Below are 18,579 nucleotides of genomic sequence, written 5' to 3' on the forward strand. Positions count from 1 at the left end.
AATATCATAGCTTGGCCGAGCCACCCTGAAATGTGTCAGAATGTGTATCTGTCGCTCATTGTCATGATGGCATAGCCCCAGGAAAGATCCAAATCCAAAATCTGAAGTCTGGTTTCTAACGAATGTGTATCACTCTTGCACCAAAATGAAGTTGAAAATTTTTAAGCCAAATTAATTATAAGTCGGGGTGGTCTGTAATCTGTAGGATTTCTCTTCCACTTCTGAATGGGATCAGAGCCTGAAAAAGAGTAAGGACAACCACTTTTGAAAGAATTTTTTTCTCCGTGTATGAAAAGTGTCTGAGGGAAAAGGACACCATTTAACTGACATTTAGTAGTTGCAAGCTGCAGACTGTATCCCTTGCTGTGAGGTGTGGACACGGTCCGTGTCTTCTCCAGCCTGACTCAAAGCCACCCACCCCACCCCCCACCCCACCCTGCTGCCATCCCGGGGCCAGCAACACAGGCATCACCTGGGAACCGGGTGGACCTACAGAACCTCAGACCCACTCCAAACCTACTGAGCCGGAATCTGTAGTTTATCAAGGTCCTCGGTTGATTTGCCCATCAACGTGTGAGGAGTGCTGTTCTAGAACAGTGGTTCTCACACTTGGCTGGTACGTTAAAGTCGCCTGGGGAGCTTTACAAAAAGATGCCTGGCACCCACCCTGAGGGGTCCTGGTTTAACTGGTTTGGGTTTGGGGCCAGGCATGGTGCTCGTTAAAAGGCCAAGTGATCCTAAAGTGCAGTCCGGTTTGAGAACTCCTGTTCTAGAGGCTTCTGGGAGCAGACGTGTTTCTTGGTTAGGTTGTGTTGAATGTGTCATCCCAGAGGCCCTGCCTGGAGTGTTGTAACTGTGGCCTGACGGTTCCAGGTATTCTCTCGGTGCTGGTCGCCTTGATGGCTGGAAAGGCAGAGGTTAAGTACAATCCAGAAGTCATCCAGCCGCTGGAGATAGCTCAGCTCATCCAGGACTTGGGCTTTGAGGCTGCGGTAATGGAAAACTACACAGGCTCAGATGGTGACCTTGAGCTGATCGTAAGTGTAGCGGCCGGGCGGGCGCTGGGGCAAGAGGGCTGCAGGCATCTGACAGGGGCCGGGAAACTTCTCCCATTTTGCACGTATGCTGTGTGTTGTTGCAGTTGCGTTCTCCTTTGAAGCCAACAACAACGACCTGTTCATTTTGTGCAAGAATGTCAGTTATGTCACAGAGTCTTAGGGGTACATCCCACTGGGCGCCTTCAAGGTGTGAGGAGGAGGAGCAGGTGGGTGGCGGGAATGTAGGAGGAAGAGGAACTAAACATGGCAGCCACCCAGAGCTTGGTTTTGAGAGAGTTGAATATGACCACATTCCATAAGGCCCAGAGGGAAGCTAGAATGCAGAGATGTGGCAAGGCCAGGGGAGGTGAGTCGGTGTGGTAGCCAGTGTCAACCAGCACCACCACAGCGGGGGAGGGCCAGCTCGTAGGCACAGGGGTGTCTAGAAGGTAATTGGCGACCGGCGTCCTGAAGCACACAGTCCAAGATGAACGGTAAGGGTGGTTGCTGTGCCTAGTGTGGGCGGGGAGGGGATGGTACGGGCCTCGTTTTTCCTGTCTGTCTACTGTCATCTGCACATGACCGCAAATCACTGAAACATTGGGTATATCTAGTATTTCCAATATGCTGTGTTCACAGGCACTTCCATACAAAGCTTTTTATGTGTAAATAAGGGGAGACTGTGAGTAATGCTGTTTTACTGAGGTGAAAGGGTCTTGCTTCCTTAACTGTGTTCAGTTACTGCCATTAGTAGTAAGTAAATGTTTAAAGAAAGAGTACTGAGGACACGAGTGGCACTTTGAGCTCTTGATAAGTGACATTCTTTGTAGAGCAAACCCTTTGTTCTGGACAGGCCTCCCAGTGTGTGGTCAGGTAACACGACCTGCTCTCTGGGTTCTAGCCCCGGTCATGCCCGCCACAGGAGCAGGACCCTCGCTGCAGACCCTCAGCCCCAAGGGGATGCCTCTGCCTCTCTCAGACTACTGTGGAAAATCTAGATCACAAATATTATTGGGAAAGGTGAAAACATTAAAAAAAGATTGTTTTTAATGTTTATTTGTTTTTGAGAGAGAGAGAGAGAGACAGAGCATGAGCACGGGGAAGCAGAGAGAGGGAGACGCAGAATCTGAAACAGGCCCCAGGCTCTGAGCCGTCAGTACAGAGCCCCAAGCAGGGCTCAAGCCCATGGACCTCGAGGTCACAACCTGAGCCAAAGTCAGACGCTTAACCAACTGAGCCACCCAGGCACCCCGGTGAAAACATTTTTTGAACAGTTTTTTTATCTTAAGCTGAGCAGTATCAGTTATATCGTTATCACATGCTCAGACACCGGACATTTTATGTCTGTATTTAATTAGTATTCTGGGAAATGTTGACCTCTGATACTTGGAAGAGTGACTCATCTGACTTGCCTAAATACATATCCAGGGATGGCATGTCTCACTCCGTGATGTGAAGACACGCAGTGTGGCGTGGCAACAGTGGCCTCACGGAGAGGGTAGGGTGGCTCACGAAAGCCCATCACTGTCAGAGCTGGAAGTGAAGCCTCGGTCTGTTGCCATCTGCTCAGTGACTGGCTACGTCTCTTGTCCCCGAGTTCGGGAAGAAGCACTGTTTCTATGCCCACAGCCCCTGGGGGAATGTTCCGGGTGAAAGTCCTGCACACAGGTCTGGAGGTGGGAGTCCAGGGCCTCAGGAAGGGTGCTGTGGAAGGAGGAAGGGCTCGTGGCTGCCTGTTAACCCAGCCTCCCGTGTGCCTTTGACGGGATCCTCTCAGTCCTGAGTAGTATTTTTGTCTTTTGCGGCAGATCACGGGCATGACCTGTGCATCCTGTGTTCACAACATAGAGTCCAAACTCACCAGAACGAAAGGCATCACCTATGCCTCTGTGGCCCTTGCCACCAGCAAAGCCCACGTGAAGTTTGATCCTGAAATGATTGGTCCGCGGGATATTGTCAAGATTATCGAGGTAAGTTGTTCGTTTAAAAACGTTACACAAACTAATGTAGCGTTGTGCATCAACTATACTTCAATTTAAAAAAATATACCTTTTTCAAAACAGTGATTTATACGCACTGTAGGAAAATGAGAAAATATAGCTAACCAAAAACATTAAAAAGAAAAAAGTCACCTAACCTATCCTTCAGGTTTTCCCATGGAAATAAAGGTGGATCGTTTTAAAATAAACTGTGAAATCAAGTCAATATCAGACAGTCTGAGGGTGAAAATCAGTGAATGGGTAAGAAAAAGGATATTATTGTCTTAATTGCAGATATTCCTGAAGAAGCATCAGTATCAGCAGGATACCTGGCACATGGGGTTTAATTACCTAATTATAATTGTGAAGTATTATTTAAGCCTGGACCAAACATCTATAGACCGAAGGATTGTTGGAAATGAGATGAATTGTACTGCGTTTTACCACTATGTCAGGACTGTTCGTTGATGGGAGAGTTTGGTCGTTTCTCTTTTGGAAAATTACTTAGTGTTCATGCACTCCCTACCTCTGTTCCCTCCCTCGCTTTGTCCACAGACACCGCCGTTTCCTTTTTAAGGCCCGTATTCTACCACACCGTGAGCGGGTGAACATTAGTGCTGAGCTGAATGGGTGAAGATAGTCAAAACTGAACGAGATTAACTCGTAATGACTGATGGTCAGGATAAATGGAGTTCAGCAGGACGTTCTAACGCAGGGAAGCATCTTGTGGCAGGCCTGAAGTTGTCATTCATTTTCTCTTCACTGCGCGCGTGTTTAAGGGAGATGTTGTCTGTTGTGTGGCTTAGCAGAGCTCTTTGATGTGTGTTATTTAGGCTGCTGCCGCTGCTGCTAATAATTCTGTCCTAGAGGCACACAACACAGCTTCTTTATCAGATGGAGAAAGATCCCCAGAGAGGTTAAGTGACTTTGCTCGCTGGTACCCAGCTAAAGGTTGCAGGACTGGCCCTCAAACCCAGACCTTACAGTTCCAAGCTCAGCGGCCTTTCGAGTTTTGCCACACCACAGGTCTTACAGAACAGCAGTGATGTGGCCCTGATGAGGCCAAGAAGTCAGACTGTTGTGCTCATAGGCGGGAGAGTCCCAGGTGGTGCTTTGAGCACATGTCAGTCACCCTTCTTACTTACCATGCCCGTCCCGGCCCCCATTCTGCCCGCCAATCTCAGGGCGGTGCCGCCTTTATCCGTGTCTGAGGAATATTGCCAATGTCTGGCCTCTGTTCTTGCGTCTCTGGTGCATCTTTTCCTAATGTAATTAGGTTGGTATTAGTCGTAAAAGGATTTGTCTTTACACGGTCCTAGATGCTCTTTCTCCAACCAGAACTTTTAATTTTTGTGTGAAATCCCAACATGAGAGTCTGAGGCCCCTCTTTATATTGTGCTGATTCTTGGGACATTTCCCCTCTTTATATTGATCAGGTGGGTTTATATTGTGCTTTTCCTGTGTAATTTCTTAAAGGGGTCAGATCAAATAAGGAAGAGAGGGTCAGGGAGCGAGGCGGTGCAAGAAACGCTGAAAAGAACCAGCAGATTGTGGTATAGTCCCCATCTGGCTTCAGTGGGAGCCGCAGCGTGCAGGTGTTGAGGGAGCCAGGGTCTGCTCAGTGGGAAGGGGCCTAGGCTGGGAGTCCGGAGACCTGAGCACCAAGCACTGGGCCTCGCTCTTCTGACAGCACGATGGCTCTGGGCAGGATCTCTAACCTCTGACCTTCAGTTTCCTCATGCAGGGAATGAGTGACAGCCCCTGACCCCTCCATATTTGGGGTTCTTCACACAGCAGTTCTGTGTGTCTAATTCAGCATTGATCAGCCTCGGGGCATGCTGAAGTTTCTTCCAGAACCTGCTGCCTTAGCCCACAGAAGGAATAGGAGTCACCATCTGGGGCCACCTCCTTGGGGATGACACAGTCTGTGAGCATAGATGGTGCTGGACCTCTGACAGGACTTGTAGAATGATTTGGGAATGGAAGTCATGAACGGAAAAACCCATCCAGTCTTTTGAGCGATTTTCGAATGACTTTCTAATTTCAAAAGATGTAAAATGCTTTCTACCAACGCATGTTTTAACCAAGTACCTTCCTCCCTCTTTCTCACTTTTCTTTTTTTAATAACAAGGAAATCGGCTTTCATGCTTCCCCGGCCCAGAGAAACCCCAACGTGCATCACTTGGACCACAAGGCGGAAATAAAGCAGTAGGTAGAACAGAAAAGATTCGCTGCAGCTCTTGTCTAAGGGTCCCCCGCTCCGCCCGCCCCACTGGGCCTGACCGCCTCGTTCTGTGCTTAAGGGTGTCCCTGCCCGCCTGGCTTCCCACAGTGCCGTCCACATGGACTAGCTGCCTTACTACCCTTGTGACATTAACCCTCTAGAGGAGCGCTGTCCCGACAGACCTCCTCGCGATGACAGAAGTGTTCTCTACCCTCAAGGCCCAGTCTGGGAGCCACCAGCTGCTGAGCTGTTCATGGGACTAAGGAACTGAGTTTTTAATTTCATTTGATCTTAACTGATTTTAATTTAGATAGCCACTTACAGCTGGTGGCTAACAGACAGGACAGCACTTAAGTTGGGATGGGAGGGAGAGGGTGTGGGTTTTTCCTTTTACAACACAGTATCTTAAGACTTTATTTGAAAGGGTTCTAGAAGTGGGGTCTGAGGGCAGGAAGCATGGTCACTGGAAAGAAAATGGCCTGGGAAGAAGGAGGCCTGAGTTTATTCGTTGATGCAGATGTGCACTTAGTCATTCAGCAAACACACGGGCACTGTTGTATGTAGGGCTCTATGCCTGGTGTTAGGAATGAGTGGGATACTGTCACAGCTGGGCTAGGAAAGAGTGGGTGGGCGGTGGATCAGGTGGGTTAAGGGGGTCTGGGAAACCAACTAGCAGGAGACACATGATCTGAGCTTCAAAGAATGAGTGGAACTTTGCCAGGCAGTGGAGGTGGGGGTTGAGGTGAGAGTTCTCAAGGGGCATGGAGGTGACAGCGGGGGGGCCCCTCAGGGACTCCTGTCCTTTGCTCTGGTTGGCATGCCTGGAGGAGGCAAGGACTGAAAGGAGATGCACCTGGAGGGCCAGCGGCCGGGCTAATTCCAGGGCCCTGGCGGCAGCCTGAGAGTGTAGACTTCAGTGTTGTAGGCCAGGGTCTGTGGGCCAGGGTGGAGACGTGTCAGAGCTTCCACAACAGTCGGTGGGAATTGCATGGATGCCGACGCTGACAGGAGACCAGAGCTGTCACTGTGGTGTCCATCAAGAATGCTTTACGGTTCTCACTGACTCTTTAATTTGTTTTAATATTTATTATTTTGAGAGCGAGAGAGACAGAAAGACAGTATGAGCGGGGGAGGGGCAGAGAGAGTGGGAGTCACAGAATCGGAAGCAGGCTCCAGGCTCTGAGCTGTCAGCACAGAGCCTGATGGTGGGGCTTGAACCCACAGACGGCAAGATCATGACCTGAGCCGAAGACGGACGCTTAACCGACTGAGCCACCCAGGCGCCCCAGTCACTGACTCTATTTTGAAGGTCAAACGTATAAATATGTTCATACTAATACAATTTTGCTCTTATCTGCTTTTTACTTGGGAGTCTGTATAAGATTTTATTTTGAAGAAAGAGCAGCAGGCAGCCATATGGACTGGGATGTTCAACTTCCTGGGTCTAGATTCTCAGTTCTGGGCCTCAGTTGCCTCCCCTAGAGATTAGAGGCAACAGGTCAGCCATGGGCAGGCAGAGGCTGTCTGTATGTCCCTGGAACAGCCCTGAGAAGTGTGAACGTTTAGATATCCTCTCAGGTGGTGGGCGTCAGGGAGAGACCCTTCCCTTCATTTTCGTACCCTTGGCCGTCCGTCCCAGACGTGTGCCAAAGGCAAGTCTTAACCTGAGCCCCCAGGAGGAGACTAGCCCAAAACCCAGCTGGCAGGTGACAGCTAATAGGTTGCTGTGCTGCTTTGCTTTGCAGGTGGAAGAAGTCTTTTCTGTGCAGCCTGATGTTTGGCATCCCTGTTATGGGTTTAATGATCTATATGTTGGTGCCCAGCAACGAGCCCCACGAGACAATGGTCCTGGACCACAATATCGTTCCAGGACTGTCCATTCTAAATCTCATCTTCTTTATCCTGTGCACCTTTGTCCAGGTGGGTATCTTCCCTCCCTGCCTCTGTGTGGCCAGCAGATTCTCTGCCCTGTCATGCCAGACACAGCCCATCAGCTTGGCTTAGGCGGCATTTTATCACAGCTTTCCTGCAGGGGCTGCTGTTTTCCTTTAGGACCTGCGGGGGGCACTGAAAGGACCTGGTTTCGCTGTCACTTTCACAGTGGTTGTAGGTGGTTGTAGGTGTTGGTGACGCGGTGTGTCCCGTATTTGTTTATTGTTTAGTTTGCACTGCCTTTGTTGTCAAAAGCAGTGGCTCGTGCCCCGAATGACAGGGCTGTGGTTCTGAGGAAATTATAATTTATTAAAAAATTGTTTTTAACGTTTATTTATTTTTGAGAGACAGAGACAGAGCATGAGCAGGGGAGGGGCACAGAGAGAGGGAGACGCAGAATCCGAAGCAGGCTCCAGGCTCCGAGCTGTCAGCAGAGAGCCCGACACGGGGCTCGAACCCACGAGCCATGAGATCGTGACCTGGGCCAAAGTTGGACGCTTAACTGAATGAGCCACCCAGGTGCCCCCTGAGGAAATTATAATTTAGAAGAGATGGGCCTGCTGGAGCTTCTACTCTAGGGACGATATTTAGGAGCTGGCTGTGTTTCTGGTGGGAAGTGTGCCCTCCCATCTGTTTTAGAATAAAAAATAAAACTCCTGAGGTAACGTGAAAATGTCTCTGGTTTAAGACTGAGTGTAATTATTTGTCAGCTAAATTTGCTTTTCTCTGTATTTTCTTTTTAATTATAAATGTAATATATATTTATTGTAGATAATCCAAACCATACTGAGGTAGGAGAAGCAAAGGGGAAGATATTCTTTCGCTAGAATCGTACCCTGCCTCCAGCCCAATCCTGTTCCCCAGGGTTACCTTAGTATTATTACTGGTTGGGCGTGCGTGTTTACAGATCTTCATGTATGTAGAAAAAATACTCATTTTCACGTATATGTATGTGTGTACATGTTCACATAATATAGACACACGGACTTTGTTTTTTTTTTTAATTTTTTTTTTAAATGTTTGTTTATTTTTGAGACAGAGAGAGACAGAGCATGATCGGGGTAGGGTCAGAGAGAGAGGGAGACACAGAATCTGAAACAGGCTCCAGGCTCCGAGCTGTCAGCACAGAGCCTGATGTGGGGCTCGAACTCATGGACCGCAAGATCATGACCTGAGCCGAAGTCGGACGCTTAACTGACTGAGCCACCCAGGCACCCTGGGACTTTGTATTTTTTAACGGAAATAGGATCATACTAGATAAACTGATTTATAACTGGCTTTTTCACTTAACCATGTCTCATGGGCATCTTTCAGGTGAGTGGTTTATAGACCTAGCACACATTCTCTTTTGGGACTGCATAGCACTATCCATGTTATAAATGAACCATGATTGATGTCACCATTGCCACCATTCTCTGCTGATGGACATTCAGGTCATGTGCTGTGGGTTTGAAAGGTCCCCCATGACCTTGACCCTCCGTTCCTGTGGCCAGTAGTCTTATGAATCAGGAAATACTTTTCCTACATGTCACTCACAGAGTAGAAAGTAATGTCTAAGCATTTGCAGCCCTGAGGGGCCTCCGGGTCTCTGGTTGCTCCTTGGACTGGATGCCTGCTCATGCACTGTTGCTGTCCTCTGTCTTTCAGCTCCTTGGCGGGTGGTACTTCTACATCCAGGCCTACAGATCTCTGCGGCACGGGGCGGCCAACATGGACGTGCTCATCGTGCTGGCCACGAGCATCGCCTATACCTACTCAGTCATCATCCTGGTGGTGGCCGTGGCTGAGAAGGCGGAGAGAAGCCCTGTGACCTTCTTTGACACCCCCCCCATGCTCTTTGTGTTCATTGCCCTGGGCCGGTGGCTGGAACACGTGGCGAAGGTAACTGCAGCTCCGGGTGAAAAAAAGAACTGTGTCTTCAGTAATATAAGTCTTAATTCATGTGAACGCCTTGTTTAGAATTACTAATTATACACAGTCTGGCAAAAGACTTAAAGAAATGTGAAACCGACATATAATTAGGTGTTCTGATCGCTAATCTCCAAACTGATTGCTACTTCTGAAATCCCAGCTAATCTGGTTAATTACTGAAACCTTTATTCAGGCGCATTGTGTAATGAAAAGAACTCCGGATTTCAGGCCCGCACATATACTGCCTCTTCGTACATAACTGAGTATTTGGCTCATGAGTCTAGAAATCCATGTTTCCATCTTACGGTCAGGCCATTTTTAACACCCTGCATTTTAATGTATTCTATAAAAGAGTAGGACTGAGACCCTAAAAGAAATTAAATTGAACCTTAAAAAAAAAAAAAGAGGCAGTTAGTAGGCAGACTGGTTCTGTCTTTTCAGCTGAAATGTAATTCATAGAACTTGGTGGTATTGTACCTTCAGTGTGGAGATGACTGCAGTGAGTAACATCCATTCTGGAGGAGCCTTTTGATGTGCACTGTGTCTGTGTTATGAGGGGTCGGCCTCTTTCCGCAGGGGTTTTCTCTGATACCCGCCTGGTAAGCATTGGTGTGGGTTTGCACCGGTCAGCTTATGATAGCTTGTTTTCCATTCTGGCCGTTTCCTAGAGCAAAACCTCAGAAGCCCTTGCCAAACTCATGTCTCTCCAAGCCACAGAAGCCACCGTTGTGACCCTTGGCGAGGACAACTTGATCATCAGGTGGGTTGTCTTCATCCAGAGTTTTCGACCAATTTATATCAGACTGTGTAAGACACCTGAGACACCCATTGTGTTCATGACCTTACACTAGACATTGTGGGGGCCAGCAAAGACTTGTGTGGCCAGGTCCATCCTGTTGATCCAGGTAATTAATAAGGCGTTTACAGATTACAAGATCCACAAGAATTCAAGGTGGTGTGGTTTGCTGAATGACAAATGAGAGGTATAGGTGATTCGTGTTTCTGGAATTGAGAAGAGGAAGGCTAGGGGTGGTCAGGGAAAGCTTCACAGAGCACGGAGCACCGTCCACACGTTGGGCCTTCCTTGCAAGACCTGAGGATTTACAAGGCTGAGGGATGAGGTTCAACTTGCCAAGGAATACAGATGGGAGAAGTATTTTTCTTCTTCATATAGTTAGCAGATACCAAAAGTAATATGGTGGTTATTATTATTGCTGGAACTTATATAGCATTTATTGTCTGTCAGACACTTTTAACCTCTTTGTATTACATCTAAATTAAAAAAAAAAAAACTGTAGGAGGAGGGGACTATTATTACCTTTATTTTGCAGATGAGGAAAGTGAAGTTCAAAAAGGCTAAGCAAGTGGCCTAAAGTCACACAGGTATTCAGTAGTGGAATTGAGTTATAACCCAAGCTCTTGGTTCCACAGCCCATATTCTTAACCCTTACACATACTGGCTTTTAAGGCATATTTGCTTATTTTTTTTTAATTTTTTTATGTTTTCTTATTTTAGAGAGAGAAAGAACATGAGTGGGGGAAGGGCAGAGAGAGAAGGAGATAGAATCCAAAGCAGGCTCCAGGCTCTGAGCTGTCAGCACAGATTCCGACGTGGAGCTCGAACTCACGAACCGTGAGATCATGACCTGAGCCGAAGCCAGATGCTTAACTGACTGAGCCACCCAGGCACTCCAACGCATATTTAATAATACAGGCATTTTCACAAATTCAGGCTTCTGTATTTCCCTGGTCAGCCTCGTTTTCATATTCTAGGCAGTGCTTATTTCAGACGTTCACATTCCTGAATTCTCTCTCCAGCCCCACCACTCTCCCCTTTGGACTGTGATCTCGCTCTGACTCCGGGGTGGGAAATGCATCAGTTTCCTGTCACTCAGCCTACAAAGCTAGCCTTCCCTCTGTACGCTCCCTTCCTCTCCTTCTGGGCCTCTGCTCAGGAACATCCCTCTGTCAGTGTCTCATTGCTCTTCAGTGTGTCTGTCTTTGCTGCTTCTTACCATCCAGCATGACTTACAGTCCAAACTCCTGTTGTCGAAGCAGCCCTGTGCCCCACCCCAATGGTACTGCCCGTTCTGCACACTGTGGCCAGTGTGGGTTCGTGAGTGTGTGCCCCAGAATGGCCGTTGGAGGCTGAGACAGGCCCTCCTCTGTTGCTTCCCGAGGGGGTACTCGGCGAGCCTGTGCCGAAAACATGAATCAGAGAATGAGGCACCGGCCAACGACAGCCTGGAAGCACTGGTTTTTGCCCTGATGTTGGTTTTTGAATATGAGTCAGAATTACAGTAACGATAGTTGAGATTTGAGAACTTACAGGATACCATTCCCAGTAGCGACCAGTAGGTTAAACTGCCTGATTTAACCCGATCACTCCCCTGGGGGGTGGGTGCTCCCACGGCCCCATTTCTTTAGGAAGAACCCGAAGCCCAGTGGGGTGGCGTGACTTGCCCAGAGTCCTTGGCGGGCGGGTGAGTGGCAGAGCTGGGACAGGCGCCCTCTCGGCCACCGGCTCACCTGTCTTGCAGGTGGGTGGACACTGTGTGACAGCAGCTGGCACGTGGGGGCTCCACGCACTCGACTGTCATGGCCCCACAGCGGTTGCACACTTTGGCTTCTTTTTCTCACAAATTAATGACCTGAGAGTTTCTGAGATGCGGGAATGTTCCAGCTGGGAACAAAGCCATGGACCGGCCGCTTTTACTGGCTACCTTTCATTTTGAGGTGCTCCTGAAGGCACTGGCTGCAGGTACAGGGACTCCTGCCTTGATTTGAGTATGAGGAGACATGCGTCTCTGCCAGGAGACAGAAGCTACCTGAAATGGCCCAAGGATGCTGGGGCTCCCCCTGTCACAGCTCCGTGTTTTTCCAGAGATGGTGATTAGTATTTGCTTGTGGACACCCCGTGGGCCCTTCTACTGCCATCATCACTGTGGTGGTGCCATTTTCAAAGCCAGAGTTCCTTCTGGCTTTGCCGCAGATGAGCTGTGTGCTGGGAGAGCGTCAGTCAAGGCCTGTGAGGCACGATTCCCGTCTGAAAATAGGGTGCTTGTTCCCTCCCCCCACCTTCCTGAAAGGGTGTTTCAGGCCACTGGGAGGTGACGGTCCCCTGGCCACACACTGCCCTCCCGAGGCATTGACTTTCTGTGTAACATGAGGCCTACCAGTGCTGTGACCCCCGAGTCGACCTCTGCCTTCTGCGGGGTCTTGCCACGTCCGGGCCTCGGCCGGCGGGGACGTGTCTGTGGTGCCTGTTTTCACCACGCCTGCTCAGGCCACCGCTCTGTCCCCTACAGCACTGCAGCAGGGTCTTCATTGGCCCCCTGCTTCTAGCCAAGGCTCTTTCTAACTCTTTTCCCACATTCAATCCAGTGGTCTCTTGGACACCCGGATCTGACTGCATTCCTCTGTAGCGCTTCCCTGCTGTCCTTAGGGTGAAGTCTGTGAGCGCACACGTGAGACTCGGCGTCCGCCGGTGTCCCCAGTGGACCCAGCCCCTTGTGCCGCCGTCCCTCCACCTCGTTTTGGCCACACCCCACTGGCAGCTCCCAGAAAGGGGCTCTCAGGTCTCCCCCGACACCTTTCTTCTTCCCCTTCACCTGTCGTCTTGTCCTTCAGGGCTCGGCTTGGGGGTCACATCCTCAAGAAGCCTTTCCTGTCCCCTGGCCCGCTTGGCTGTCACTCCTCTGTGTACTCCATGTCTCCACTCACCCTGGGACACCCATGTGGCAGGTGCTCAGATACTCATTGAGTGAATGAAGTGACTGTGAAATTACACCGTGTTTGTGCTTGACCTTAAAAGGTCCACACAGCCTGGTCCCTAGGCTCCTGCATTGAAGGCTCCTGTTAGAGTGGGGAAAACAGAGTTACAAATCTTACCTAGGTTTGTGTCTGTTCTCTTCTAAGTTTTTCTTTGTCTTTTTACTTTGTGTTAGATGAGGAAGGAGAGGAGAGAGGAGACAGGTGAGGTAGACAGACTGCTGGCAGAAACTCCTAAAGCGGAAGAAATGCTAGGGAAAACACCGCCTTTCCATTAAATGTATTCCCGCAGGGTGGTGTTTTGGGGGGACACAAGCTTCTGAAGAAGAAACGCTGGGAACTCGCTGGAAGGAGCCACCTTGACTCCCAGAAAGTGCTGTTCACCTTAAATCAAGCTGTTTAGGCTTAGAAAGATGTGGTCAATTCAGATCAAAGGGGCAAGTCACAGATTAAGCGAACCTTCCAAAGCTTGGTAGTTAGGTTACACTGGGAGAGAAGGTTCTGCTGTCAGCTCCCGACGCCCCTTCGCTAGTGAGCAGGCGCTCCTTCTCCTGACGCAGGCCTCGGAGGAGATCTTGTGTGATGAGAAACTTTTTAAAGCTTTTTTTTTTTAATTTTTTTTTTTTTAACGTTTACTTATTTTTGAGACAGAGAGAGACAGAGCATGAACGGGGGAGGGTCAGAGAGGGGGAGACACAAAATCCGAAACAGGCTCCAGGCTCTGAGCTGTCAGCACAGAGCCCGACGCGGGGCTCGAACTCACGGACCGCGAGATCATGACCTGAGCCGAAGTCGGCCGCTTAACCGACTGAGCCACCCAGGCGCCCCCACTCCCTGTCCCTTTAAAGGGCCCTTCTTTTCCTGCTCCATTGATTGTATTGTGGCCATTATTGAACTTACATACTCGGATCTGCTTGTAGCTTCTGGGCAGTAAACCTCCTGAGAGGAAGGCTCACTTTGTCCTGTTTGTACCCAAGCCCAGCACGGTGCCTGCTACGCAGAGGCCTGTCAATAGTGAAAATGTCCATTAGGTGATATAATAGAAGTCACCAGCATTCACTGGGCACTCACTGTATGTCAGGCACTGTGCTCAGTCCTTAACATGCATCATCTCAGTTAATCCTGGAACAAAATCGCCATTGTTGAATGGAGGACACTGTGGCTTTGTACCAGGACTTGACCCGGATGGCACCCCTGTCCTGTGACTCACCAGGGCCCTCACGAGGACTCTGAGCTCCCAGGGTCAGGGCCGTGTCTTCTTTTGTTCACCACTGCGTCCCTGGCACCTGGTGCACACAGTGGCACATGTGGCACTTGGTCTGGGGACACTAAACGCTTACTGCGTCCGTATGCTCCTGGGGGGGCAGCGTGCACTCACAGCCTTGCAGGGAGGCGGTGGCATGGAGCATGGCGGCAGCACCAGACCTTTGGGGACAGACGGACAGACAGACAGACTCTTGAATCCTCATTATGCAGACGGTGCTCCTGCACAGTTTTTAAAAAAGAAAGTTTTGATGTCAATACTTAACATCTCTGCACACTTTGGCTCTGGGGTTTTATACGCTTACACATAGCAACATTGAAAGAAATGGGCATGTGGGTTCAATTCTGTGCCTTCCTAAGAAATCTTCAGGTTTTTGCTCAAATGGGAGTGAATATCACTTACCTCATATACTTTTGGGAAGATTCAATGAGAAAATAAACAAGTAAAAATCTAGCACAGGACGTGCACTCAGTAAATGTCCATTTTACCTTCTCACATTGATAAGGCAGCTCGTTGTACATCCTTCTCTCTGATACTTGCAATAGTAGTACTTATAGAATGAAAGAAGTGTGTAAAATAACCCCGGAGCCTGCTTAGTTGACTTTGTCAGCATTTGATCACGAGGCACGGTTCTCAACAGTCGACCCTTGAGCAGCAGTGGGGGTTTGGAGTGCTGATCCAGTGCAGAGTTGAAAATCCGAGTATAACTTTTGACTCCCCCGAAACGAATCAGCTACTTTGACTAGAAGCCTTACCGATAACATAAACAGTCAATGAACACTTACTTTGCAGGTTGTTATATACTCTATTCCTATAATAAAGTAAGCTAGAGAAAAGAAAATGTCAAGAAAATCAGGAGGAAGAGAAAATCTGTTTCCAGTACTCTATTGTATTTATTGAAAAACCGCGTATATGTGGACCCACGTGGTTCAAACCCGTGCTGTGCACAGTGATGTGTTATGTGGCCCCTGGGTGGTTCTCCAGCGGCCTCCCTTTGCTCTGTCCTTCCCTCCTCTCCCCCACCATGTGTCTCTGTCTGTCTGGGGACCGGCATCCAGTCCACACACACAGCTACGACTCACTCGCGCCTGTCTGACTCCACTCTCTTTTCTGTAAAACTTCCTGTGAGAGCTTCTTGAGCCGCGGCCTGTCTCCTCGCTTCGCGCGCTCTCCTCTGCCCATCCCGCTGGGCTGCTGCCTCCATCAGTTGCTGAAATTGCTTTTCCTTCACACATCAATTCATTTCCATTGCCCCGACCCAGCCATTGCTGATTTTAATGCCTCTCCACCAGCATTGCCCCTGCCCCCCAGTGTCTCCATTTGAAACTTGTTGTTGGTTTTCTTTTTTATGAAAGTGTGACTTACCTTCACGGAAGTAGGCAGATCTTAAGTGCAGAGTATGATGAAGTTTGCCCGTATCGCGTCTGGGTAGTGACGCCTGCTGTGGCTGAGGCTAGGATGTCTGCTTCCGCAGTCTGCCACCCCCACTGGCCCGTCTGCCTCCCTGCCGCTCTGGCTGGCCCTCCCACCTGTTCAGCCTCCAGTGTGGCCCCGGCACCAGAGCTTGCATCTAGAACTCCCTCTCTTTTCCACTTATGCTCCCAGGTGACCTTGCACCATTTCAGGGCTGTAGGTACCATGTGTTTTGACAATTCCGGGATTTGTACCTCTAGCTCTGCCCTCTTCTCTCAGCTCCAGTCATGTTTTCTGCTCCCTACTTGACTCAGATAGGCATCCCAGACCCGACATGTCAAAATGAAGGTCTTTATTTCATCTCTTCTCTTCTCTCTCTGTCCTTCAGCGGCTTCTGCACACTTGTCTCCATCTCAGTAACTGAGAATTTCGAGCTCCTCTTTGCTTCTTTTCTTTACTCATTTAGCATATCTGCATGCCCTGGAAATACCCTGGGTGTTCACGCCATCTCTGGCCCACGCCACTGCCATCTTTTGCTTGCCCACCTCTTCTCCCAGCCTCTATTATTATCCCTGCCACCCCATGTTCATGCAGCAGCCAGAGCGATGACTTGAAAATGTGAATCAAATTATGTCACTTTCCAGTAAAACTCTTAACATTGGAAGCCCGTACTCTGTTCTGCAAGACTCAACGGGATCTGGACTCTGTCTGCTTCACTTCCTGTTTTTCAAAGGCACCCTTCCTTCCTGCCTTAGGGCCTTCGCATTAGCAGAGTTTTCCCCCTTGAACTTTCTTTCCCCTGTGTGTTGGCCCTTCTTGTCTTCCAGGTCACAGCATGTCTTCCAAGTGAACCCCCCCCCCCAAAAAAAAAGAAAGCCCTTGAGTCACATTATTTGCATCATAACACTTATTTAATACCTCGGACTGTCTTGTTCATTGTCTGTTTTTTCCGCAGAATTGGTCTTCATGAGGGTAGGGACTTTGCTGTCCTGTTCACAGCTGTATTTCCAGTGTCTAGTACAGCACCTGTCACTTAGCTGTGCACTAAATATTGACTCAATCTGTAAATGAACAGATAAAATGAATACTGCCACTCAGTGTAAAAGCCAAGAGTGTAACCAGTCCAACACGTTGTCTAGAACCTGACCCGGGTGGCAGACCAGCAGGGGTGAGCTCCAGTTAATTGCTGTGTGTGTAACTTGAGTGGCATTTGTTTCAGAGAGGAGCAAGTACCCATGGAGCTGGTGCAGCGGGGCGACGTCATCAAGGTCGTCCCCGGAGGAAAGTTCCCGGTGGATGGGAAAGTCCTGGAAGGCAGTACCATGGCTGACGAGTCCCTCATTACAGGTTAGGTGGCTTGTTTCATGTTCCCTTTGGGTGGGTATCACAGCACCTGCCAGGTCACATGAGTGCTGAGTGGGGCTGAATGCATGATGGTTGGTCTCTTCCCCTCTAGGAGAAGCCATGCCTGTTACTAAGAAACCCGGAAGCACAGTGATTGCTGGGTCTATAAACGCACATGGCTCTGTGCTCATTAACGCCACCCATGTGGGCAATGACACCACTTTGGCTCAGATTGTGAAATTAGTAGAAGAGGCTCAGATGTCAAAGGTAATGAAGAAATTTAAAAAAATAACACAACTTCAGCTTCCTCATTTTAGGAATGACTCCAAGAGCTTCGTAAAATCAGGCAGATTTTGCGGAGTAGAGATTGATTAGTAAGTGTAGTTAACGAGGGGGCTCGGAACCCCAGTTCTTGCTCATGCTTGTGGTGTTTTATTTCTTTGTGGATTGTAATTTCCCCTGGTCTTGGTGTTTTGTTTTCATAGGCACCCATTCAGCAACTGGCTGACCGGTTTAGTGGATATTTTGTCCCATTTATCATCATCATTTCAACGTTGACGTTGGTGGTATGGATTATAATCGGTTTTATCGATTTTGGTGTTGTTCAGAAATACTTTCCTGTAAGTTGAATGCTTTGGGCAGTATGGTTGCTGTGTTTTAAATAACCTCTTGCCATTAATCCTATTCTCTCATGTCTTAGATTCATTGGGCTTTAATTACCCATTACATTTATTTGCTTGTTTTGCTTACTTAAGGCAGCAAAGTCTTAGCCAGGATAGGATGATCAGTCACTCTGTTCCTGCAGGTTTTTTTTAAAGATCCTCTTGGCTCTTTAGTTAGATGATTATACAGATACCAGTTGGCTCTCGGTTGTAATGCTTAAAACATTTACATTATGTGATCTTGGCCATTTCTGGGGTTATAAGGCACATATCGTAGGTCACTTCACAATTTTGATGGCATGATAACATTACTTAACAGATGTTAAGAAAAATGTTTTTTGCTGTCTATGTCCTTCAATACCATCCTCAACCTCGCAGCTTCCCAAGCAACGCTAAAGCTTCTTAATAATTAAATATTTATTAAACATAACATGAGACCATGGAATATACTTTCTCGAGTTAAAAAGTGATTAAAGAATATGATCTTAGGAACTACAGTTTTATCAAACTTCCAAAAAGGGTGTAAAATACAAAAAAAGCTTTTCTGCCTGAGAAATAGGAACTGTGGTGATTCTCAGTTGGGAGTAATTTTGTTGCCCCCAGAGACATCTGGCAATGTCTGGAGACGTTTTTGGTTGTCCTGACCGGGGAGGGAATACTACTGACATCTAGTGGGTAGAGACCAGGGATGCTGCCAGATGGCCTACCACACAGAGCACAGCCCCCCACAACAAAGAATTATGTGACCCCAAATGTCAGTAGTGCTGAGACTGAGAAACCTTGATGTACATCAACAGTGAATGGCCCACATGGTGTAGTATTTGATAACTGCCCAGTGAGTGGAACAGTGTTTTATATTCAGCCAAGTCTAATGCGTATTTTACCTTAGGGCCATAATATAAGAAACATGGACCAGAGCATTTTTTTCTTAAAAAAAAAAATACCCATAATTAAAAGCACATCTTACATTCTCAGGGTGCATGTCATATACTAAGATGTCACTTTCTGTCTCCAGTTTCCTATCTTAAAATGAAAAATGTCC

The 18,579-nt window shown here is 48.4% G+C and overlaps 1 protein-coding gene across 10 annotated transcripts in view; it reads left to right on the forward strand.

Annotated features, from left to right (window-relative positions):
* The window catches only part of ATP7B (ATPase copper transporting beta), a 73,785-nt gene that overhangs the window by 40,703 nt on the left and 14,503 nt on the right, over positions 1-18,579 (forward strand). For 8 of the 10 annotated variants that reach the window (XM_053214734.1, XM_053214744.1, XM_053214727.1 and 5 more), the window contains 9 exons: positions 874-1,037; positions 2,846-3,007; positions 5,148-5,224; positions 6,986-7,160; positions 8,820-9,053; positions 9,752-9,843; positions 16,751-16,878; positions 16,988-17,142; positions 17,361-17,495. In XM_053214734.1, the coding sequence (XP_053070709.1) occupies positions 874-1,037; positions 2,846-3,007; positions 5,148-5,224; positions 6,986-7,160; positions 8,820-9,053; positions 9,752-9,843; positions 16,751-16,878; positions 16,988-17,142; positions 17,361-17,495 (1,322 nt within the window). The remainder of the gene's footprint in view (positions 1-873; positions 1,038-2,845; positions 3,008-5,147; positions 5,225-6,985; positions 7,161-8,819; positions 9,054-9,751; positions 9,844-16,750; positions 16,879-16,987; positions 17,143-17,360; positions 17,496-18,579) is intronic. The other 2 variants (XM_053214729.1, XM_027064760.2) reach the window with 1 other exon arrangement.

Source organism: Acinonyx jubatus, chromosome A1 (assembly GCF_027475565.1).
Source record: "Acinonyx jubatus isolate Ajub_Pintada_27869175 chromosome A1, VMU_Ajub_asm_v1.0, whole genome shotgun sequence".
Lineage (NCBI taxonomy): Eukaryota > Metazoa > Chordata > Mammalia > Carnivora > Felidae > Acinonyx > Acinonyx jubatus.